Raw genomic sequence first — 25,095 nt, 5'->3', positions numbered from 1 at the left:
GCGTTCTTACTCGCTGCAAGTAAAACCTTAATCAAATATAGATCGCCTCCCATCACAACATCCTTAATGTTCCCAAGATACATCACCGGGCAGGTATTTGGGATTCCATACCCCATAATAATTTTGACAACTGCATTAACCTTCTCCCAATATGACCTTATCTTTGTACAGTTCCAGAAAATGTGTGAGTGGTTAGCCTCCATGTTGCCACACAACCTCCAACACTGTTGCTGTACACCAAGTTGCTTGCTCTTTATTTTGGGTGTTATGAAAAAGCGAGTCAGGTTCTTCCAGCAGAATTCCCTCCATACTAATGAGTTTGTGGATGTAAATTGCGTCTCGAACATTTGAAACCATTCTTCCTCTGAAATCTTTATTTGTAACTCCGCTTCCCATTTTGCTTTTATGTAGATAGTCGATTCCCCCCTGTTTCCCCCCAAAGCCTGGTAGAAAGCAGAAATGATCCGGGACCCCTTCTGCTGATACGCATCCACAATCACCCCAGTTACAGTATCTAAAGATTCATCTGCATTCAGCCTTATCTCTTTTACAAAATAGTGTCTTAACTGCATGTATCTAAAATAATCCCTGTCTGTAATACCATATTTTGCCTGTAATTCCTGAAAACCCATCAATTCACCCTTTTCTGAAACCGTACACATTGCTGTTATGCCCTTTTGCACCCATTCTTTGAATGCTGGATCGTACACCCCTGGTTTAAAATTGGAATCGTATGCAAACCACCTCAGCGTGTGTATCCCTCTCTTTAATTTGTATTTTGCTACTACAACATTCCAGACCTCTAGTGTTAACGCAACTATCATATTCATTTCACCTCTCAGAGCCCTCACCAAATTCCTATCTCCTACCAAGGCCTGAATGTGGTGACCCTGTACCTCCCTTTCCATGGCTTTCCATCCAGACTCATAATCTGGTCTACACCAGTAGGCCAAAGGTCTGAGTTGGGCTGCATAGAAGTATTCCCTAAGATTTAGTAAAGCCATTCCCCCCTTACTTTTAGGCAACTGAAGTGTCGTAAATCATATTCTTGGTTTTTTACTATTCCAAACAAATCTAGAAATCATCCTGTCCCAGGTTATGAATTTGTTTTGGGGAACATCAATTGGAAGAGACTGAAAAAAATACAGCAGCCTAGGTAGGATATTCATTTTAACCGTTTGTATTCTGGCACTGAAGTCTAAAGGGAGGGTGGACCACCTTTCTACATCCTTTCGGATATTGTCATCAATTTGGTTATAATTGGCTTCAAACAGGTTGGAAAATGTTTTGGTTATAGTTACACCAAGATAGGTCATTGTTTTGGAATTCCATTTTAGGTTATATGCATGTCTAATTTGTTGGGATGGGGAATAATTGAATGAGAGAATTTGAGTTTTTGTTACGTTCACTTTATACCCTGAATAGTAACCATATGTGTCGAGTAGGTTCATCAGGTTTGGGAAACATACATCTGGTTGCTCAAGGAAAACTATAACATCATCTGCAAAAAGCCCAATGATATGATCTTCCCCCCCTATATTGACACCCTGCAGATCTTCACTCTGCCTTATTGCTTGCGCCAATGGTTCAACAAATAAAGCAAAGAGAGTAGGAGAGAGACAGCAACCCTGTCTAGAGCCTCTCTCCAGCTGAATCCTATTGGACAAACTCCCATTTACTTTGATCCTAGCCGTAGGTTCGTGATAAATAGTCTTAATACACCGAATTGCATTTTAATTTAAACCAAACCTCCTTAGTACTTCATATAAAAAAGACCAACTGACACTGTCAAATGCTTTTTCTGCGTCCAGACTAACCAGAACCATACTTGTGCCATTTTTATGTGCATTGTCTACGATATGGAGAGTCCTTCTGATATTGTCTTGTGTTTGGTGCCCTCTAATGAATCCAGTTTGATCTTCATGAATAAGATCTGGTATAAAAGTCTCAAATCTTTTACAGATGATTGAGGTAAACAGCTTGTAGTCCACATTTAAAAGAGAAATTGGCCTATCATTTTTACAGTGGTCTTTGTCTTTGCCTTCCTTAGGCAAAATGGAAATAATTGCTTCCCCCCCAAGATGGGGGAGCCCTGCCTTCTTTAAGAGTCCAATTAAAACAAGACAGAAGCAGAGGTGTTAGCTCCTTCGTGAAAGTTTTATAGAACTCTGGTGGGAACCCATCGCTGCCCGGTGATTTACTGGTCTTTAGCCTACTGATTGCAGCTTCCAGCTCTTCAACTGTAAATTGCGACGTAATGGTGTCATTCTGTATCTCACCTATAGATGGCAGATCAAGCGAGATAAGAAAGTTTCTTATTGTGCCTTCATCAGCTAATGGTGGATTAGAGTAGAGTGTCTTATAGTACTCTTCAAATACTCTTTCTATCTCATCTGGCTCATACAATAGTTGATTAGTTTGGGGGTCCCTTGTTCTATGATCACACCTGACATCATGTCCAACTTCCGGCCCATCTCAAATCTCCCCTTTCTGTCAAAAATACTTGAACGTGTCATTGCCTCACAACTTAAATCCCACCTCAGCTCCAATGACCTCCATTTCAATCCGGTTTCCGATCAAAACACAGCACCGAAACAGCTCTTCTCAAAATCACAAACGACCTCCTCCTCTCCTCTGACTCCGGCAACCTGAACATCCTCATCCTCCTCGACCTCACCGCAGCATTCGACACCATCAACCACACCATCCTGCTGTCCCTCCTCGAATCATCACTCAACATCACCGACACTGCACTCTCCTGGCTGAAATCCTACCTCACCGACAGACATCAGTTTATCAACATCAGCAACTGCACCTCCTCCACTGCTCCTCTGTCCCAAGGCGTCCCCCAGGGTTCGGTGCTTGGCCCCCTCCTCTTCATCCTCTATATGCTCCGCCTTGGCAAAATCATTCGTCGCCACAACCTTCAATTTCACTGCTACGCCGATGACATCCAACTTTATATCTCAACAAAAACTATCACCCCCACAACACACTCCACTCTCACCAACTGTCTCTCAGAAATAAAATCATGGATGCAAACAAACTATCTCCAACTGAACCGTGCCAAATCAGACATCCTCATCATCGGCCCCCCATCCCATACCAAAACCTTTGACAGCAATACTCTATCCCCCCCCTCACATCTGCAACATTGGAGTCATCTTCGACAGTCAGCTCAAATTCAATCACCACATCAATCACATCACCAGGACTGCCTTTTTCCACCTCATAAACATTGCCCGTCTCCGCCCATCACTCTCCTCCTCTGCTGCTGAATCCCTGATTCATGCATTCATCACATCACGACTCAACTACTTCAATAGCATCCTCTACGGCAGGGATGGGCAACTTGGATGGTGGTGGGGGCCACATAATTTATGAACTGGCCAGCAGATTCACAGTTGGAACACAGACACACACAAATTCCATGTATTGTATATAATTATTAACAAATATACTAAGTCTGACATCTTCATTGACATTTTACAATCTTTCAGGGAACATCCTCTAATAAGCTCACTAAACAAATATCAGTTCACAGAAATGTTATTTAATTTTACAAGTGGCATGTTTGTATTGAACAGGTTATTTAACAGTGGAATAAAACTATTTTAAACTATTGGAAAGCACGGAAAATGTGTGTGCATTGAGATTAAACATTAAGATGACATAAACATGAAGTCATGAACACTAACCCAGACATTAGTTGTCTAACTTGAACCTAAGACACTTGTAGCCTGTCTCTGCTAACGCACAATAAGGGGAATGTCAACACAGACACCTGTCAACCCGCACTCTGCTGTTCCTCAGCGCCGCTCCCCCTCCCTCCCGCTGAAATTATGAATGAAATGCGTATAGTAATCATAGATAACACGGCAGGGTCCGTGACAGTTTGTTTTCATCTGATTTCAAATAAACAAAGTCTTGGTTTTTAGAATATTAAACTTGTTTCGCCAAATTCAGATGGTAAATACAACTTTGAAGCTTGTAAAGGCATAATTACAAGCGGCAACTTAACGTCACAGCAGGCATAACAACAGCCGGTGTTTCTTGTGAGTGTTTCCCCGGGAAACAAACACAATACACACAAACGCGTCACAGATTATATCGCGGTATTTGGCTGCCGAACGAAATCATGTACGCAGCTTGCGACGTAACTAGGAGTCTAGTGGACGGTATCAGTACTACAAGTAAAAAATAATATATATATATTTTTTTTTTAATGAATTACGTTGTTTATAAATTAATCTGAGGGCCGCAAAAAGAGGAGGTGGGGGCCGCATGCGGCCCCCGGGACGCCATTTGCCCATCCCTGCTCTACGGTATACCATCCAACCTCCTCAATAAACTCCAACATATCCAGAACTCTGCTGCCCGCCTCCTCACCCACACCCGCTCCCGAGACCACATCACTCCCGTCCTCCAGAACCTCCACTGGCTCCCCGTCCATCAAAGAATCGACTTCACACGCCGCGTTACGGCTCAGAAGCGTCCCAGAAGCGTCCCAGAAGCGTCTCGGCGCTGGGCTCCGCTCAAAATAGGATTCAAGTCTATTTTTCGATGCAACGCGAGCCGTTGCAGAGGCGCCGGGCAGGTAATGGACCGGTCGGAGCATCTGGCCCATCCCCAAAATAAACTAATTTTGCAGACCCTATCCCTCCGTAGTCTTTCAAGTAGGAGGAGAAATGCCAGTGTTCTCCTCCGGTTTACAGGCACTGTGTAAATTATATATATATAGAATAATTATGATGATGAATGCATTTTTTTACCACTAAAATACAGCAACACATCTTTGATTCATGTCGTTTATAACTGGAATATTACAATTATTATTAACTTTGTCTGTACAAAGTAGCCTGTCCAGGAAATATGCCCAAATCAACAAAAACTGCGAGCCGGCAGGCAAGACGCTCCGCTTCTGAAATGCTTCTGAAACGCGCCTGGTAGGGTATGACGCCGGAGGAGGCCGGACCAAAACCGCGGCGCAGCCGTGACGCGACGCAGACGGACCCGGTGGAACCGAGGAGTAAGTTGACGAAACACTCGAGTCAAATGTAATTAAAGTCAGATCCACTCGTGTCTTAGACGGGGCAGTGATATCATAAACCTGTTAATGTACGCATTCAAACACTTTTTCTTTTACCAGCTGTATTCACCTTGCAGGTGCAGCTATGTGGCTTTTATCCTGGATAAAGTGTTTAAGTCATGGATGTTTAAAGTTTAACGTCTTCATATTTGTCTAATATTATAGTTGACTTTTCATTCAGGAAGTATGACGCGCTGCGCTGTCAGTACGCTTGTCCATGTTTGAGATTGGTTGAATGCTCCAAATACCACCCCTTTCATGTGAACGCGCACCTAACTAGAGGACACGGCTGACTTGAGCGATCCACTTGATAACCCGCGTCGTAGGACCGCTTAGCGAGAGCGCGTATGTTTTGGATTAGGCCAACCGGCTAACTCAAACATATCCAGGTTATGTTGAACCGGCTTCGTCGTACAGGCCTCAGGAGTCTAGCTGCTTTTGAGCCTGATTCATAATAAGACTGCTTTAAAAACCTTGCCTTTTTTCTATTTCTCCTCTGAGGATCTCATTTATCTCCCCCCTTTGTTTCCTTAATTTGTTGTAATGCTGATTGATCCCCTGTACTCTTATGTTTTGTCTTCATTTCTCTACATTTTTCTATTTTGTATTTGTATGTGGCTAGCCGGGCCTTTTTTTGTGATGCTGTTAGGGCGATCAGCTTTCCACTGAGAACAGCCTTCAAAGCATCCCACAGTATCACAGTATCACAGGGTCCACATCCCCATTATCATTCTCCTCTATATATATTTTTATCTCTTCCCTTAACTGTTCCACGGTCGCCTTATTATTCAAAACACCCACATTGAGCCTCCACATTGTATTCTTTTGTCTACTATTCAGATTTTTTGACAAGCTAATCATATTATGATCCGAAACATCTGCCACCCCGATTTTACTCTCTGTGATCCTGTGACTTTCACCCGTATTTATTAAAAAGTAGTCAATTCTGGAGTACACAGAATGAGGTACTGAATAGTGTGTATAATCCCGTTCTAGGGGGTGAAGTTCCCTCCAAATATCAATTAGTCCCATTTCCTGCACTGACGCATTAACAAACTTGGTCAGGTGCTTCTTGCTATTTTTGTGGCTTGTAGTGTCTATGGTATGATTCAGAACCACATTCAAATCCCCTCCACATAATGCAATGACGTCAAACAGATTAAAAAAAATAAATGTGTTACTCTCTGGGGGGGTATATACATTGACCAATGTCACCACTGTATCTTCAAGTTTTCCTTTCACTAATACATATCGTCCCTCTTTGTCCCTAACTTCTTTATGGAGTTCAAATTGAACTGCATTTGAAATAAGGATAGCCACTCCCCTCTTCTGGCTAGGTTTGTAAGAACTATAGAATGTATTTTTAAAACCAAAGTGTTTTAATTTGTCATGCTCCTGTTGAGGCAGATGAGTTTCTTGTAAAAATAGTACTTGGGCCTTTTCTTTTTTCAATTTAGCCAGGACCTTGCTCCTTTTAATTGGATTATTCATACCATTTACATTAAGTGACACCAATTTTATATTATTGTTCGGCATTTAAATTACCCAATCCTTTGCTTTCACAAAACTCCAGACAACTGAAAACTACACAGACCTGAACATCTGGCCTACATGTAGTGAACGTAGAACGTAAAAAGAAAAACGTAGACTTCCAAGGTAGGGTTTCCTCGCCACCCTAAGTCCCCGTTGACAGGAAGAGGGGAAAGCCTTCACCTCACTAGAGGTGAAACACGCAATCTCACGCATCCTAGTAGTCCAACGGCATCCGACAGCACTTATATAATCCAAATGAAGTCGTGACAAATATATACAGTGAATATATATAATATGAATCAGTTAGTCTCGGGAGGGATCCGCTCATACTCTTGTAGCCTCTTCCTTACTCTGCTCGTGGTCTCGTCCCCACCTGCACCCCTCTCTCCGACGCGCTGCCATGTCTTGGTCTGGTGGAGACGCTCCATCTCCGGGTACAGCTCCGAAGCGTTGCGGTCTGGTATCTCCACGGAGAAACCTCTCCTCCTCAGCTCCTGCGCAGCATCTTGTGCACTGTCGTATGTACGTGTTCCCGAGTCCCAGTGAATGCGCATCCTGTCGAGAGGTGTCTGGAAACGTATATTTTTCTCCTTAAGGACCCTCTTTATTCCCACGTACGCCTTGCGCTTCAGGACGACCTCCGTTGCATAGTCGTAATCGAACGACAGACGTCGCCCTTCCATCAGTATCTTTTTTTCCCAGGCCTTTTTCAGTACCATTTCTTTGGTGGTAAACTCCAGAAAGTTCACCACTATGGACCTTGGCGGTGCATTCCTTTCCGGTTTGCGAGCCACAGCTCTATGAGCGCGTTGTATCTGTAGGTTGGTGTCCGGTAAAGCGAGTTCAATTTTCAAAAGTTGACCCACAAAGCCAGACATGGAGTTAAACTTCCTTCTCTTCGGGTACTCCATACATGCGCATATTATTTCTACTGGATCGACCTTCCAAATCCACCAGTTTCCCCTGCATGGCTCTCTGTTCTTTCATTGATTTAATCAACGCATCTGACATAGCCATGTTTACTGTCTCCGCCTCATCGATTCGTTCCTCCGCTTCTTTCAGCCTAGTTTCGTGGGCCTGGGTTAGCGCGGAGTCCGCAGAAAGTCTTTGGTAAATGTCCTGCTTCATACCTTCGAGTTCAGATTTCATGTCTCCCTTGATTTCTTCTTTAAGTTTGTTTAAGTCCACTTTATGCTCAGCCCTGAAATCACGTATTTCCTGGAGCACTGAGCGCATGGTGTCTGCCGAGTCCTGTTGTGAGCTAACGGAGCTTTGAGCGTCTTCCATCTCCGGTGAATTCTGTCTTTCTAGTTTGTCACCTTTCTTTTGACTTCTAGTTCTCTTTCCCCCTCTCATTCCAATAAAATTACATCGATTTGTATATTACTTCGCGAGTTAAGGGGGTTGGTTTCCAATCGCTATCGGGAGCTAAAAATTAAGCAGCCATCTCACTCGCCTTGCTCACCGGAAGTCCTGGACTATGTTTTTAAATCATGGATGTACATATGTGTCTTATATTATAGTTAACTTTTCCATGTTTGTGATTGGTCAAATGCTGCTAACTCTGCCCCTTTCATATGAACGCCCCCATATCTAAACTCAGAAACCCTGGGTAGTGTTACTGAGTTGATAACCAGTGTCGTGAGAGCGCTAAACGAGATCAAGTTTGTTAGGGTTCGTTAAACCAGATAACTCAATGATAGCCAGGGTCTGTTGAACTGACTCGTAGTACAGGACCTGTGTTCCTGCACGTTGTACAAAAACACAAGTCTGAGCATTCTCACACACTGTTCCTGTCGATGCTGTCCCTGTCTTAGGTTTTAAACTAAGTCATATGATAACACTAAACTACACTACACTGTCTATTGAGATTCCATCAACATTTAACTGAATACCACGTCTGTATGTGAGGGAGGAATCTTATACAATATGTACAGCACCCCAAATTGATCATGTTGTTGATAGGGCGCACTGCGAATAAAATTAGATTCTGTTGCTCCTTTGAAAAAGAAGAAAATAAAACTAAACTAGCTCCATGGCATAACGCCGATCTTACCCGTCATAGGTTAATCAGTCTTCCAAAATTGACCCTTTCTTCTATTATATTACTTTTTTTTGGTTTTGCCTCATTCATTGGTAACATATCACCGCTAGTCCAGCTTTGAGGAGAAAGTTAATGCCATGAGTATATCTTTTGTGATGGAAACTTCTGAGGCAATTGAGACACAGGGAGAGCAGGAACTTTGATGGCAAACACTAATGGTTTATTTGGAGCTTCAGCCGGAGAATTCACAAGACATGTGCTGTGCCGCGAGTTGACACAGCGGATGCCAAACCAATTCTGAAGAACTCTTCTGTAGTTCGAGGTTTTAACTGGAGTGTAATAATCAACATTCCTCATCAGCAAGACTAAACAAATATGGACCCTGAATCTAACTACAGCTGTCGTCCATAGAAAAGAATGTGCACCAGGGAACCTACGTTCCTGAACAATAAACTACCTCATGGCAGCTTGTGCTCTGTCATAGCCTCAACAATGCACCACAGCTGCCCCTCCTTAAGAGAGATAGCAGCAATACCCAAGGCCCTACCTATGCCATTGGAAAAGAGACAGTGAAAGGAGAAAACGATTAACTGTGTCAAAGGTTGAATACCTAAGCAAATTATTCCCTAACATCTTTAGATAACTTAAGTTTTGTCCTCCGTGTTAAACATAAAAAATGTAAGGTCTTCCAGGTTTTTAAGTCCTTGAGGCAGTTTTGAATTTGATTTAGATGATTGGTTTCATCAGGCATGATGATTATCATTCGCATAACAGTGAAAATGTACAGAGTGATTCCTTATAATATTGCCTAACTTAAACAAGATTCTTCAAGCGTAGTGGAACGCCATATCCTTTCATGTTGTCTTGACTTTTGCTTTATTTTGCGGGTTTCGGCATTATGCCATGGAGCTTGTCTTTGTTTTTTTATTTTCTTCTCTTTCAAAGGAGCAACAGAGTCTAATTTTACTCGCAGTGCGCCTGTAGCACTATCAACAACATGATCAATTTGGGGTGGTGTACATTTTCTATAAGATTCCTCCCTTTTTACTCCCCTCTCTCAGAAAGCCAGGTGCTGGAGGACGTCCGCAGAGTGGTAGGGGAGGACACCTACTGTCCCCAGAGCCCTGAAGAGCTGTGTGGTCACATGTTCACCACCTGCTACATGGCCAGTGAGAACTCCTCCCAGGACACATGCAGCCGGGCCAGAGAGCTGGCGAATCAGATCGGCAGGTAGGCGGGACTGCACCTACAGGGCTTTCTTAGAAGACATTGTGAGATGCTACATGCTGTAGCAACTAATAAGTGATGCAAATATGAGTTAATATTATCACAATCACTGTCATAATACTAGAGTGTGATACAAAAAAATATGCCTAAGTATACGTCTTATTTTGAAGTTTTATTAATTGTATGCAATGGGCAGATATTTAAAGCATACTGAGGAAAAAATAAAATGTTGGAAAATAACAATGTCTATGTTGAAGTGTCACCTTCTTGCTGTGTTATCATCTAACTCTTGGCAGGGTTATGAGCGGATTTCTTTTAGTAACAAGAAACTAAAAAGCTGTATGTTTGGTGTAACAATGTTTCCTTTACATGAACAATGACAGGGGACGGATGAGTTACCGACCGACCAGTAGGTAGCATGTTTACAATTCTTTATCAACCGAATTTAAGATAAATTGGAGTAAAGATTCCAGGAGCAAATTGTAAGATTACTACCTCACAAGAAGGCCGAACAGGATACAAAAGATAACAACAAAATACAGTCTGAACATCATATATATTATTTTTTCAATCTATTTTTATTTATGTCTTTATAAACAAGGACCGTGCATAGAATAACATTCATCTCAAAAACAGAAGAGATGGTTTATCGTTCCATAGGTTAAACATCATTATTAATACAGGCCATTATATCATTATCATTTTGTATTAGGTAGTCTAATTATTTCCTGTAGAGTTTTGATTTCTTTTATACATAAATATGTGTCCCCGGTGTGTAAGGAGACTCACTAAGTGTCAGAAAATAAAACCCTCTCTCTTTTCCTCCTTACCCACATCTCTAAAAACGGGGGTACAATGGAGCTGATCCAGATTTGCTGCGTCATGTCGACATTACTAAAATGTGGGCTGGCTTTACGTTGAACTCCTGGCCGTGGCCCAACCTATCGTCCCCATATACAGTCGCTAGCTGAATCCCCTTCCTCAGCTGTGTGTCTGTGTATTCAGCAGGATGTCTACGAGAGACCCTTAGAGTAAAGTTGTTATTTATATATATATATATATATATATATATATATATATATATATATAACAACAATATATATATATATATAATACATATAATGGCACTGTTCTAGTGGTAAACACTGAATAAAGAACATGTCAAGCTATGTGCTGTATCAGAAACAATGCACGACTTGTTTTGGAAGTAATATGGTCTTTGTTTACATTAGCAAGCATCGCTAACACTCAGAGCTAACCTGTACTGAAGAGAATATGTGTAAAGAAGCCAGATATAAAAGGTACTGTCCTTGTGGTAAACCCACAAGAGAGAAAGCGTTTGAGCTCCATACTGTTTCAGAAATAATGCTTGATGTGGTTTGGAACATAATATGGCGTTTAATCACGGCAGCGTTTAGCTGAGTTTCTGCTGGTAGACAGCCTTCTCTTCATAGAGCTCACTGCTTGCATGCGGAAGCTCAAAAGGGGCGTGGACAGCAGCAGCTCCAAAGGGGCGTGGCCAGCAGCAGCTCGGTTACATTTAAAGAGCCAGATCCAGAATCAGCACTTTATTAACAGGGCTGAAATAGAGTGGTGCAGTGACGAGTCCTAAAACCTGGAAGTGAGTCAGCATTTTACCACTACCGGTTCCCTCGTCTCAGAGTCAATGGGATTTCTCCATAGGATTTTGGAAAATAGCTCGGAATAAGGTCTGTGGTTGACACAAATTTAAGAGACGGATCACGTTTTGTTATTCGACATTAAATACATCAGCAGTGACCCCATTTTTGAAGAGTTTACGTGACTGAAAAATTATGGTTGTTAACAAGTGGCTGAATAGGACTACAGAAGTTGTCGAGGACGTTATAAGTCATTACGTTGAACACGTAAACACTCCCGCTAAGTTTGTTTGCCCCTGTTTTCCAAAATCCTATGGAGAAATCCCATTGCTTTTTTGTCGACAGAACCCATGCGCAGTTTACTTCTGGGTAAATACGTCATCCCTGCACCACTCTATAGAAGGGTATGACGCATGCTACAATTGGTGATCTGTTTGGTATTTTGAGCAAAACACTTCAGAGACATGTTTTGTATAGATATGGTCCTATAATATGTTGTTCAAATATAGCGTAATAGGTGAGCTTTAAAGTTGCTTTGAAATAAACATGTCATCCTTTTATCTCTCGGTCTGCAGCACACACATGAATATTAACATAGATATGGCGGTGAAAGGCATTCTGGGTATCTTCTCCGTGGTTACTGGAAGCTGGCCAAAGTTCCGCGCTTATGGAGGCAGCCCCAGAGAGAACCTGGCTCTGCAGAACGTCCAGGTCAGACCCTCTCACACTGAGTTTCTCACCACTCCGCATACTGCATTTCACCTTTACACAATTTATTGCTTTTCACTTGTGGTGTCTGTTAAGCTTTTTCCATCTATAAGTATAAGCAGTAGGGATGGGTATCGAGAACCGGTACTAAGTCAGTACCAGTACCTGATTGGACGGTATTGGTATACCGTTAAGCCCCTGGACAAACGGTGCTGCTATCGGTATATGAATTACACTACTTCCTTAGTTTAAACAATTCTGGTTGGTTGGGAACCCTCATCCCATGTGACGTATCCGGTTTGATTACCACTCTGATTGGCCACTGTGAATGCCACTCGTCATCTCTCCTAACAGCGCTCTTATTATGTGAGACTCCCGGGGGCAGACCATAGCAGGGGCAGACGCAACATCTTGCTAGAAACAGCGTTTCAAGGCTTCTTAACATTTAACAACCTAATAATGATGCATACCCACTTAACGGGAAGAAACTCAGCTAACAGACGATATTAACCATTTTTACCTACACGGAACAGAAGTCCAACACCAAGAGTCTAAATCAACACTTACCAAACGGGCTAACGGGGCTAACGGCTACTTTAGCACATAACTCGCAAAAGCGATCTTTTCTACGTCATTTTAAACGGTTAATCCAATGTCTCTGTGTAACTTTAAAATCATTACTGATAATCCATCATTACAATTATAAATAATAAACGCAATAAATGGATTATAATTGTTAGCCGATCGGAGCTTCCGGTTTAGGAGGTGCCCTAATTACCGCCCCCCTTCCAGAGACACACTGTCAAACACACTCATACCTGCTTGGTATGACATTGAAAAAGTTACATTAAATAATAAATACAAATAAATTACAATAAAATGACTGTTGTTTAATCTTCACATCTTGTAATCATGTCTATAATTTTGAGCACCAAATGATTGAAAAGAGTATAGAAAAATATCGATAAAATCCTAACGATACCCATCCCTAATAAGCAGTGTCTATCCAGGCTAAAATCGCTGCAGTTTCTCCCACACACTGTAAAGGAGATGAACAGTCAGAGACAGTGATGATATAAGATTTAAGGAGCCACAGAAATGTCTCAATGTTTAAAAGGTGTGTGTGTGTGTGTGTGTGTGTGTGTGTGTGTGTGTGTGTGTGTGTGTGTGTGTGTGTGTGTGTGTGTGTGTGTGTGTGTGTGTGTGTGTGTGTGTGTGTGTGTGTGTGTGTGTGTGTGTGTGTGTGTGTGTGTGTGTGTGTGTGTGTGTGTGTGTGTGTGTGTGTGTGTGTGTGTGTGTGTGTGTGTGTGTGTGTGTGTGTGTGTGGTGTGTGTGTGTGTGTGTGTGTGTGTGTGTGTGTGTGTGTGTGTGTGTGTGTGTGTGTGTGTGGTGTGTGTGTGTGTGTGTTGGCAGGCTCGGGTCCGAATGGTCCTGGCCTACCTGTTTGCCCAGCTGGGTCTGTGGGCCCGGGGGAAGCCGGGGGGACTGCTGGTGCTGGGTTCAGCCAACGTAGATGAGAGGTATTACGTGTGAGAAAATAAATGCTGCTAAAACCCATATTTACAAACCAAATCACAATAATGAATCATGAATGCACATACAGTCCACACTGGCCAGTTCTATATTATATTAGCGTAATTTAAAAAAGTGTATGATGAATAGGACAGACCAATAAAATATAAAGAACCTGACATGATACATTTCATTCACCTTGAACAGGGGTGCCCACACTTTTTCAGCTTGGGAGCTACTTTTAAAATGACCAAGTCAAAATGATCTACCTACATTAAAAATGCTAAACATATATTTATTTATATATATACTGAGTATACCTTATGTTGGTGTACCTTGCATAACTGCATGAACCCGTATGGCACAATACAACTCGGTACATTTCTGGTCATTACGTCAATTTTATACCCTTTCTTTAGTAGAATTGTATAAATTGGAAGGCTAACTAGGTAATCAGCTCGCTGGTGATTTGCAGCTGGCGCGGTTGACCGCGCATGCACGGTGAACTGCGTGTTAGAAAAGATGAGATCTCAGACTGGCTTACCTGTACGTCAATCAAGTGGCAAATGCCATAGTAAGGATGGATGATAGGCTAACTTTTTCTTTTTTTTTTTCAATGCCATGCGATCTACCCACACTACATTTGCGATCAACGTATTGGGCACCCCTGACCTTGAACATAACAAACCAAACCAGGATAAAACATCATAATTATTATTTTATTAACATCTGACGGTTTCTTTGACAGAAATTAGTATAATTGTTCGAGGACAATCTGCCCGATTGCCCCTGCTGGCAAAACAAGATACAAAACATTTCTTTATTGTTTTTCCTCATGATATTTCATTCAAAATATTCACAAAAATATTACCTTTTCACTGAAGTAAAATTATTGAAAGAAAAGAAAAAGTTGACTTTAAATAAATATTTTTCTCCAAACATGGGTGCCACAATTATTGGCACCCTTAGAAAATCCTATGTTTAAAATCTAACTGAAGTATATTTCCAGTCATATCTTACATTTTTAGGTTCACCTGTTTGATTAGGAACTCTTAATTGGTCAACCATGACTTCCTGTTTCACTGGGGTATTAATATGAGGTGACACAGGCAAAATTCCCTTTGATCTGCGACGGAAAGTTGTTGAGCTGCACAAATTAGGAAATGGATATAAGAAAATCTTGAAACAGTTGAAAATGCCGATTTCCACTATCAGGGCAATAATTAAGAAGTTTAAAGCAACAGGAGATGTTAAGAATCAGCCTGGAAGAGGACGTGTGTGCAGTGGCGACTGGTCATTAGGGGCAGGTGGGGCACAGCCCCACCTAGTGTCAGCAGAAAGTATTACACATAATGAAAACAAAAAATGCAAAAAGATGCAAAAAAAGAAATAAAAAAATATATAAAATATATTTTAAGGTCATGTTTAATCATCTGATTCGTCTGTACATTGCTGTTTTAGTCTGTGTTCTTCTAATTAGTGTCTACAGTGCCGTTTTGAGCCATGTGGGACAAAACCTGATTCTGCCCCTCCCTCTCACTGTTTAAGTGAACGGTGACTGTAAAAACTACACTGCGCATGCTCAGAGTATTTTTCAATGGAATGTGTGTGGCAAAAAAAAAAAAGGCCAAAGGGGCACGGAGCTGCCATCCCCACCATACGTCAGCTCACATTATTCAGAACTGATTGGCTGTAAATATGTCACGTGTGCAGTGCTGCGAAACGTCACGTGTAGTGTGAAGAGAAGACGAGAGAGCAGCATATAGCTAACATCACCAGCGATTAAAAATAAGTAAAAAACGGAAAGAAAATGAATGAAGTTGACCATTTACTGGAGCACACATTTGAGACACTTAGTCTCGGAGAGAAACTGGAGGTAAAGCGCCTCGGTGCCCACCATCCACCGGATTTCCAAATGGTCCAGACTGCGGGCAAAGTGAACCGCGGGTTTAATGCTGAGTGGTTTGCTAAAAAGAAATGGCTAACGGCGAGCATCCAGAAGAATTCCCTCTTTTGCTTTCCTTGCCTGCTTTTTGGTGAAGATCAAGGTACTTGGTCGAGGACAGGTTACAAGGACTTAAAGCATCTTTCGGAGAGGACAATGAAGCATGAGAGCAGCAACAGTCACTTGGAAAATGCCGTAAAATTGGGATTACTGGGAAGGGTGAATGTTGCAGCTCAGATTGACAGCGCCTACAGACGCGGCATTGATGATCATAATAGAAAGGTGGAAGAAAACAGGTACGTGTTGGGTCGGATCATCACCTGTATTAAACTGTGTGGGAAATGTGAGACAGCACTGCGGGGCCACGACGAGTCGGCGGACTCTCTGAATCCAGGGATATTCAGGTCAATTTTCGAGACAATGTGTGAGGGCGATTCCAGGCTTCGACGGCACTACGAAGCTCAGCCCGTTTTCAAAGGGAAATCAAGCACCATACAGAATGAACTCTTGGACTGCATGTATGATGTGTACAGGGAGGAAATATCCAAGCAAGTGGACAACACATCATTTGTTGCCGTTCAGGCCGACGAGACAACCGATGTCTCATGTAAATCGCAAATGGTGATTGTGCTGCGATACATTATGCCTGACCTCACAGTTACAGAGCGTTTTTTGGAGTTTGTGGAAGTAAAGGACAAAACTGGTGTAGGTCTCTCTAACAGCATCAAGGCTGTTCTTGAACCCCTGAAGCTGAAAGAAAAGCTAATCGCTCAGACCTATGACGGGGCTGCCGTCATGAGCGGTAACGTGCGCGGGGTACAGACGGTCATGAAGGAGACGTACCCAAACGCTCAGTTTGTTCACTGCTACGCCCACCAACTGAACCTGACCCTGCAGCAACTGTGTTCAGCAAGGATGAGCATCCTGAAGGTGTTTTTTGCAGATCTAACTGCTTTTTCCACTTTTTTCTCCGGTGCTCCAAAACGTGTTGCAGCTCTTGCAGAGGCAACACAGAGACGCATACCACGGCCACCGGCTGTGAGATGGAACTTTAAAAGCAGAACTGTGAACGCGGTTTGGGAGACCCGAGAAGCACTTCTTCAGTGTATGGACCATATACGCACACAACCAGGATGGGATGCGGTCACCATAAGTGAGGCATACGGCCTGTCAAAGAAACTGCGGGACCGAGCATTTATGCAGCTCCTGGAGTTGTTTTCGTTGCTTATGCCAGAAGTGGATGTTTTATACAACACTCTGCAAAAACGAACCATCGATGCACCTGGGATCAACAGCGCGCTCTGCCGCTTCAAGGAAAATGTCCAGAAAATGAGGCAGCAAACTGATGCATTGGCCGCCACCACTCATGATGGAACAGACGAGCCAGGCCGACGAGTCAGCAGCACAGCGCCGGTAATGAAGGAGGCATGTGACACAGTCATCTCACAGGTGGAACAGAGGTTCTCACAGAGTGACCATTTGATCGCTGCAAAGCTCGTTGACAGCTCATTCTTCCCACAGCATGTCCTGTCATTTCCTACACCTGAGCTTGACTGCGCAGTGAAATTGTGGCCTGCTTTGGGAAACAAGGAGAAGTTGAAGTCTGAGCTGACCACGCTCTACCGCCACAGTGAACTTCACACTGGAAACACTGCCCTGTCTCTGTTGAAATCCATTCACGAGAACAACTTGGAGGATACGTTTGCTGAGACTGTTATTTTGGTCAAAATAATAGTAACAACTCCGATGACGACATCCGAGTCAGAGAGGAACTTTTCCACCCTCAAAAGGATAAAGACTTTCACTCGCAACACCATGGGACAGCTGCGACTTAACGCATTGGCCATGCTTTCAATTGAAAGCCAGTTGATCCAGCAACTACAGGACTTCATCCCCAAAGTGATAGAAACATTCTGTCAGAGGAAGGACCGCCGTGCCGCTTTTCTTTTCAAGTGAGCCTTCAGCTTTGGTAAGTTCATTTATGTCATATATTTTGTTGATCTTCTCGTGGTTTTTGCCTCTGCTGATCGATTGATATTGTGACCCTCGGTGATGAGTGTCTGTGTTTTCCTTATATTTACAGTCTATGGTGTTTTAATGCTAAAGCATTATGGGTGGTTGTTGTTGTGTGTTAAGAATTGCTTTGTGATGGTGCCCTTTACTTATGTATTAAGGTGCATTACAATATGACATCCCCACGCTGTGTACCGTACATTTACGTACACAGTGTACGTAAATGTTATGCGCTGACAGTGGTGCTCCGTGTGGTCTTCAGTATGTAATTTGACACTCCCCTCTCTCTTCCTCCCCCCCCCCCCCCCTCTCTCTCTCTCTCCCCCCCAACTCTCTTCTTCCCCTCCCCCCCTCTCTCTCTCTCACCCCCCACCTCTCTCTGTCCCCCCTCTTTCTCTCCCCCCTCTCTCTCTCCTCTCACTCCCCCCTCTCTCTGTCCCCCCCCCTCTCTCTCTTTCCCCCCACCTCTCTCTCTCTCCCCCACCTCTCTCTGCCCCCCCAGTTTTGTACACATAGAAACGCCACTGCGTGTGTGTACATTGACACCACACACAGTGAGGAGGATGGTTCGACTGGCAAAAGAATCTCCAAAGATCACAGCTGGAGAATTGCAGAGGCTAGTTTAGTCTTGGGGTCCAAAACGACCATCAGAGGCCACCTACATCACCACAAGTTGTTTGGGAGGGTTGCCAGAAAAAAGCCATTGCTGTAATTTAAAAACAAACTAAAGCGCCTACAGTTTGCCAAACGTTACTGGGACATTGAATTGGACAGGGTTATATGGTCAGATGAGACCAAAATAGAGCTTTTTGGCAACAAACGTCAAAGGAGGGTTTGGACAGAAAGATAGCCATACAGAATAGCACCTCATACCCACTGTGAAGTATGGTGGTGGATCTTTGATGTTGTGGGGCTTTTTTTCTTCCAAAGGCCCTGGACATCTTGTTAGGATACATGGTATCATGGACTCTATCAAATACCAGCAGATATTAAATGAAAACAGCCTCTGCCCGGAAGCTTAAAATGGGCCGTGGTTGGACCTTCCAGCAGGACAATGATCTGAAGCACACCTCAAAATCTAAACAAAAATGGTTTACTGACCACAGAATAAAGGTTTTGCCATGGCCATCACAGTCCCCAGACCTAAATCCTATAGAACATTTGTGGGATGAGCTGAAGAGGAGAGTCCACAAGCGTCAACCTCGGAATCTGGAGAGATTCTGTATGGAAGAATGGTCTCAGATCCCGTGCCATGTGTTCACCTCATCAGGCATTACAGGAGAAGACTCAGAGCTGTAATCCTGGGAAAAGGAGGCTGCACAAAATATGAAGGGGTGCCAATAATTGTAGCACACATATTTTGGAGAAAAATATTTGTTTCATGATAAGAATTTAATGTTTCTTTCAATTATATTGCCTCAATTAAAAGCTAGATTTTTGTTAATATTTTGAATGAAATATCATAAGGAAAAACAATAAAGACATTTTTTGCATCTTGTTTTGCTCATTTTTCTAAAGGGGTGCCAATAATTCAACCCAGTCTCACGGCATTTCGTGTTATAGTCACGACATTTAATCTATTAATTCGTGTTCACCAACACGATTTTCCCCTTTTTTTCGTGTCACACAGAACGATTTTAAAAGCAATGTATTTCTATTGGTAGTATGTTTCGTTCCTGCACCACGTCTTTTTGTCCGGTCGGGTCTTGGAAGACCGGAAGCTGTGTGGTTCATAAAAACATTTTCTTACTCAATATCAAGCCACGATTATTGTTTTTATTTTAAATCGTATAATGTCAGACTTTTTTTGCCGCCCGCGAGGAAAATAAATGGGGCTCAGAGCCTCAGAATACTGAAATCTGTATTTTTTAAATCTTTTTTTCCTTCTAATTTGTTATTCTTTTCTAAATAACACACTGTCATTTACTCAACAATAACACACAATTATCCTTGTTTTTATTTATTTGTTTAATTCTATCATCTCTGGCTTTTTTGACGTCTGTCAGGAACTGAATTTCAAAATAAAGTAACAGCTGTTATGTACTGTTGGAGTGGTAAGCAGGCCTATTGTTTCTGGATATTTGTGGAGTCAGGTGGTCCGTGAGTGTTTTTTTATTGGTTAAGTGGTCCTTGGTATGAAAAGGTTTGAGAAACACTGCGCTAGTGGAATATCAACGGGGGGAGCCTCGCTGCTGGGAAATTATACAGATGGCCAGTGCACACGTTATTATTAATAATAATTTTAAAAAGAATGATAAAAATGTTTTTAATAAAAAATAAATGTATTTTACATTTTTTAATCATCTTGCGACCCCCACTGCTACACAGGGGCGGACTGGCCATCTGTGTGTTCTCGAGAATCACAGAACGGACGATCGTCCTTATTATTATGCCATTTAAACCAATTATTTAAATTTGTTTGTTAAATTCGGCATCATGTAAGTTGCGCTGACAGGTCCACACACTGCTTCCCCGCAGCGAGGGAATTTTTAATGGCGCTAAATATCAAAAAGGTTGCCGACCCCTGCATTACATTATTATAATAATACAAGCGAAGGAAGTTTCTCTTCTCTTATGTACTTTTTTCTTTTTACATAGTAACTGTATGATTCACCATCGCAAAATCTGACATGACTCAGATTCAGATTGTACAGATCAGGACCCATGCTACAGTGTTTGCCATGCAATAGGTCATCTTTGAATTTCTTATTTGATCAATGCTTTAGGGAAAATGTATGCTCAGCAACCAATATTTAAACACATACAGGCAAACACACGTCCTGGTAGCTTACTTTATGTTTCATAACCTTACATCATCATGGGGAGGTTAAGTGATTGCGGCGGTGATAACATGCAAAAACCTGTTTCAGTTATAAATAAACATGCAGTGTTTTAAAGTCTGAGTTTGAAGGTTTATCCCCCTAAACCGGCCCTGTCATGTCATTAACTTATCTAAAACAACAGACCCCCCCCCAGTGCTTTTCTGTTAGCTTTCTGCTAACAGACGTTAATATTTGGGGTTAGGAGGCTTTACATCAGAACTGTTCATTTGCTAAACAGTACTAATGAAACCATGTGAGTCTAGCTAAAGCGAAAGATAAATGTTCTTTTTTTTGTAGAGAAATATCACAGCCAAATTTCTCTCCTGAATGACTCTTCCTGCTCAGTTTGACAGGCTACTTCACGAAGTATGACTGCTCCAGTGCTGACATCAACCCCATAGGAGGCATCAGCAAGACGGACCTGAAGAGCTTCCTGCTGTTCTGTGTAGAGCACTTCCATCTCCCCGCCCTCAGAGGGTAAGCTGTTGGCACTGAAAACACACACACACACCTAACAGAGGGAGGGGTTAATAGGCTAAATAAGAAATTAGGCTTATTTTATCACCCGTTCACTAAACACTTCAGATGTACAAGTAAAGGTACCTCCAGGATTTATGGGGAATATGTTAAAACACCAGCTTGAGAAACGTAATGGTGTTGCCAAGATTTGACATTAGATTCAAGATTTATTGTCATATCATATTCACAACTACGATATGGTACCGCCTGCCAGACGGCAGCAGACAGAACAGTTTGTTGCTGGAGTGATGGGGGTCTTTGATAATCCTGAGAGCTTTCTTCCTGAGCCGCTGGGAGTAGAGGTCCTCCATGGATGGCAGCTCCGTCCTGTAGAGTCTTACGATTGAGGGCGGTGCAACTGCCATACCAGGCCGTGATGCAGCCAGACGGGATCCTCTCGTCTGTGGACCTGTTTGCTCTGTAGGCAAACTGCAGGGGGTCCAGAGATTCAGGGAGGGAGGAGGTGATGAATAATTTGACTAACCGCTCAAAGCACTTCATTATGATGGAGGTGAGTGCTACTGGGCGGTAGTCGTTGGGGCAGGTGATTTTTGTCTTTTTGGGGACAGGAACGATGGTGGAGTGTTTGAAGCATGTGGGGACTACAGACTGCAGCAGGGACCTGTTGAAGATGTCTGTGAACACCTCTGCCAGCTGAACTGCACACACCCTGAGAACACGGCCAGGGATGCCGTCAGGTCCAGGAGCCTTGTGTGCATTAACCTTTTTAAAGGATTTACACACATCTGCCCTGTTTAAAACAAAAGGGCAGTGTAGCTCCTGGTCCCTCTGTACCTCCACAGCCTGGCTGCTCTCAAAGCGTGCAAAAAAAGTATTCAGCTCATCTGGGAGAGAGATGCGCACACAGAGAGTCCCCCAGCACCACCCGCTGCTCCTTTGTAGTCAGTCACTGTCCTTAGTCCCGCCCACATGTCAGAGCCTCTGAAGTCAGACTCTACTTTTTCTTTGTAGTGTCTCTTTGCACTGCTGTGTCATGTCATTCAGTTGACATTTATCCATAGCAGACATGCCTGCTCGAGCAGTTTGGGGTTAGGTATTGTAACTGCAGAAAAGTGATATAGCTGTGTCTGTCTACATTTTTACAAAATCCCCTGGAGGTCTGTTGCAGAGTTGAGTAAAAGCAAAAGTGTTTGTTGCTGGAATATATTTAACTAAAAGCTGACTGGGCGTGGTTTGAAACTCTGTGGCTCTACAGCGAGCTTCCTCTCCACAGTTCTACAGCACTGTTCAAATAAACCTACCATGAAAATTATTATGTTAATTTCTTTGTAAGTGGGCAAACTTACAAAATCTGCAAGGGATCAAATACTTATTTCCTCCACTGTATATAACACATCATTTGTTTGTTATTTTTTACTTTTAGATGATAATAATAATAATAATAATAATACATTTTATTTATAAGCGCACTTTTCATTCGCGTAAACAAAACTCAAAGTGCTACAGAGTAAAAAGGGTGAAACAAAACAACAAAAACAATTAAAACAACAGAATAAATGCAGTGACATTTATGCCGGCATGGCAAAATGTGGGGGTTTGAAAAATCGAGTAAAAGGCTATTCTAAAAAGATGCGTTTAAAGGTGGGGTAGGTAATTTTGGAGAAACCAGCTCGAGTGCGCTAGAATTTGAAAATACACAGCCGGAGAAAATCTGCCACTTCCTTACAGAGCCCCTCCTCCAACACACACGAACGCGCACATGACCAATGAGGGCACGAGATAAGTTTGTGCACAGATGGAAGGCTGACAGGCAGGTAGGCCATCCAGTTATTTTAGCCGGGCCGGCTAAAATGATTGGTCGTGCTTTTTACAGTACTACGGCTTCCACAGATGAAATCTTTTTATGGATTTTTTGTCAAAGCACTTAAGATATTCATTGCTATCGGGATCTAAGAGCATTCCATGGAATATAACAAAAAGTGTATCTCGAGCCGGTTTCTCAAACTTACCTACCCCACCTTTAGCCTGTTAAACCCCAAGGACCCGCCGAAGGGTCCGAAAATGCTACATCTGCTAGCATCAGTGTGATCTCTGAAGTGTCATTTATGAAACTATTAATGTTCCACACCCAGCTGACGGGAAGAAACTCAGCTAACTGACTATACGAAAAAAAATAAAAAAATAATAATAATAATTCTCACAAGAAGCCTTTCAATGAGCCCTTAGCAAATACGGACTAATGCTATTTCTGCTCATAACTCACAAAAATTATCATTTATAATTATACTTTCTGCACAAACAACACATCATCTGAAAGCTGAGATTCCACAGATTCCATTGGCATAGGTCTCATCACTGCACGGCCAGAACTCACTGAGCTAGCAGCCAGAACATAGCAAATAAATCAGTTGTCAAATCCATGACAATAATTAGCAGGTTAAATTTTACAATAATTTCTTTTCTTTTTTTTTTTCTTTTTTTTTGATGGAATGAATACCTATAGTGATGATTCAATGTTATAAAATGATTTTTACAGTCTGGTACCTGAAAAAGGTCAAATGGCACTGATGGAACCAGATGTGCCCAAATGTGCCCAAAGCTTATTCCGCCTGGAATCTTTTTCCCTAAATATCTCTAAAAAGGTCAATTTTCACTTGTTTTGCCTCAATCTTGATACAGGGTACTTATTATATGTTATAATTTTGATTCCTAAAGCTTTTAGGCTACTAACCCATCATTCAAGGGTGGTTTTCACTATAAGTAATGGTTTTTTGTTAGGCGGAGGTAAGAATTTACACTTTTTTACTATGTTCCATCTGAATTCACTCTGACACAGAAACATCTATATTGATTCTGACACTTCTACATCCATCTCACAGATGTAACCTTGCTTTGAGAAAAAAGATGATTAATTTAACCCTTTTAGAAGTGAAGTTATAGTCATTTGTTCTGGGCATGTCATTTTCGAGCCTGAAACCTGAAAAACAGGCTTGGGGTCTTGGGGCCTTTTTTAAAAGCATCCACAGTCTGTGGTGTCCTCAGCTGGTTTGGGAGGGAATTCCACAGTCTCGGAGCAGCGGAGCAGAAGGCTCGGTCTCCCATGGTTTTCAGTTTGGTCCTGGGGGGGAAGGAGGAGGTTAGCCTTTCAGAGTGTACGTTCCTCGTGGAGGTTTGTGGGGTGAGGGAGCATTTCCATGTATGCACTGATGAGTGAAGAGGGTGATTTTGTAGTCAATCCTGAGTGAGACCGGGAGCCAGTGCAGTGATTGGAGGATGGGTGTGATGTGTTCATACTTCCGCACTCTCATCAGGATCCTAGCAGCGCTGTTCTGTATGTATTGCAGCTTCTGGATGTTCTTGCTAGGAATCCCGATCAGAAGTGCGTTACAGTAGTCCAGCCTGGAGGAGACAAAGGCGTGGACAAGCTTTTCAGCATCTGGCAGACTGAGTGTGGGGCGGAGTTTAGCAATATTTCTGAGGTGGTAGAAGGAGGTCTTGCATGTTTGTTTGATGTGGGCCTGAAAGGTCAGGTGAGGATCCATTTTAACACCCAGATTGGTAACAGTTGATGAGAGTGGAATGTTCTGACCGGAGAAGGTGATGCTGGTGATGGAGGATGAACGGACCTGATGTGGAGTGCCAATAAGAATGGCTTCAGTCTTGGAGCTGTTTAACTGAAGGAAGTTGTGCTTCATCCACACCTTTATCTCCTCCAGACATGTTGTTATTGTGGATGATGGCAGAGGTGCAGAGGGGGTTGGGTTTGCTCTGATGTAGAGCTGTGTGTCATCAGCATAGCAATGATAGTGACACATGTGTTACCAAGAACAAACTGCAGCACATTTATACACAATGTTTATTTGAAGTACATGTTTGAATGTTGAGGTTTGATGTCAGAGCTGCTGTGTGTTTCCTCTGCAGCATTCTGGCTGCTCCGCCCACCGCCGAGCTGGAGCCTCTGACAGACGGCCAGGTGTCGCAGACAGATGAGGTCAGAACGGCAAACATTTCTATAGATCTTTATAATAAAAGAGCCAAACTTCCAATACTGCAGGTCAGCTGGTGAATAGCTGTTACAAATTATATTTCACATATTAGTAAAT

General features: G+C 42.5%; 1 protein-coding gene across 5 annotated transcripts in view; it reads left to right on the top strand.

The window, feature by feature from the left end:
• The window catches only part of nadsyn1 (NAD synthetase 1), an 86,797-nt gene that overhangs the window by 54,697 nt on the left and 7,005 nt on the right, over positions 1-25,095 (top strand). For 4 of the 5 annotated variants that reach the window (XM_034141000.1, XM_034140998.1, XM_034140999.1 and 1 more), the window contains exons 14-18: positions 9,728-9,896; positions 12,088-12,223; positions 13,634-13,740; positions 20,858-20,989; positions 24,914-24,983. In XM_034141000.1, coding sequence (XP_033996891.1) covers positions 9,728-9,896; positions 12,088-12,223; positions 13,634-13,740; positions 20,858-20,989; positions 24,914-24,983 — 614 coding nt within the window. The remainder of the gene's footprint in view (positions 1-9,727; positions 9,897-12,087; positions 12,224-13,633; positions 13,741-20,857; positions 20,990-24,913; positions 24,984-25,095) is intronic. The other variant, XM_034141002.1, reaches the window with a different exon arrangement.

This window comes from Trematomus bernacchii, unplaced genomic scaffold (genome assembly GCF_902827165.1).
Source record: "Trematomus bernacchii unplaced genomic scaffold, fTreBer1.1, whole genome shotgun sequence".
Lineage (NCBI taxonomy): Eukaryota > Metazoa > Chordata > Actinopteri > Perciformes > Nototheniidae > Trematomus > Trematomus bernacchii.
Note: the sequence above shows the minus strand (reverse complement) of the source record. Positions and strands in the feature narration are given on the sequence as shown.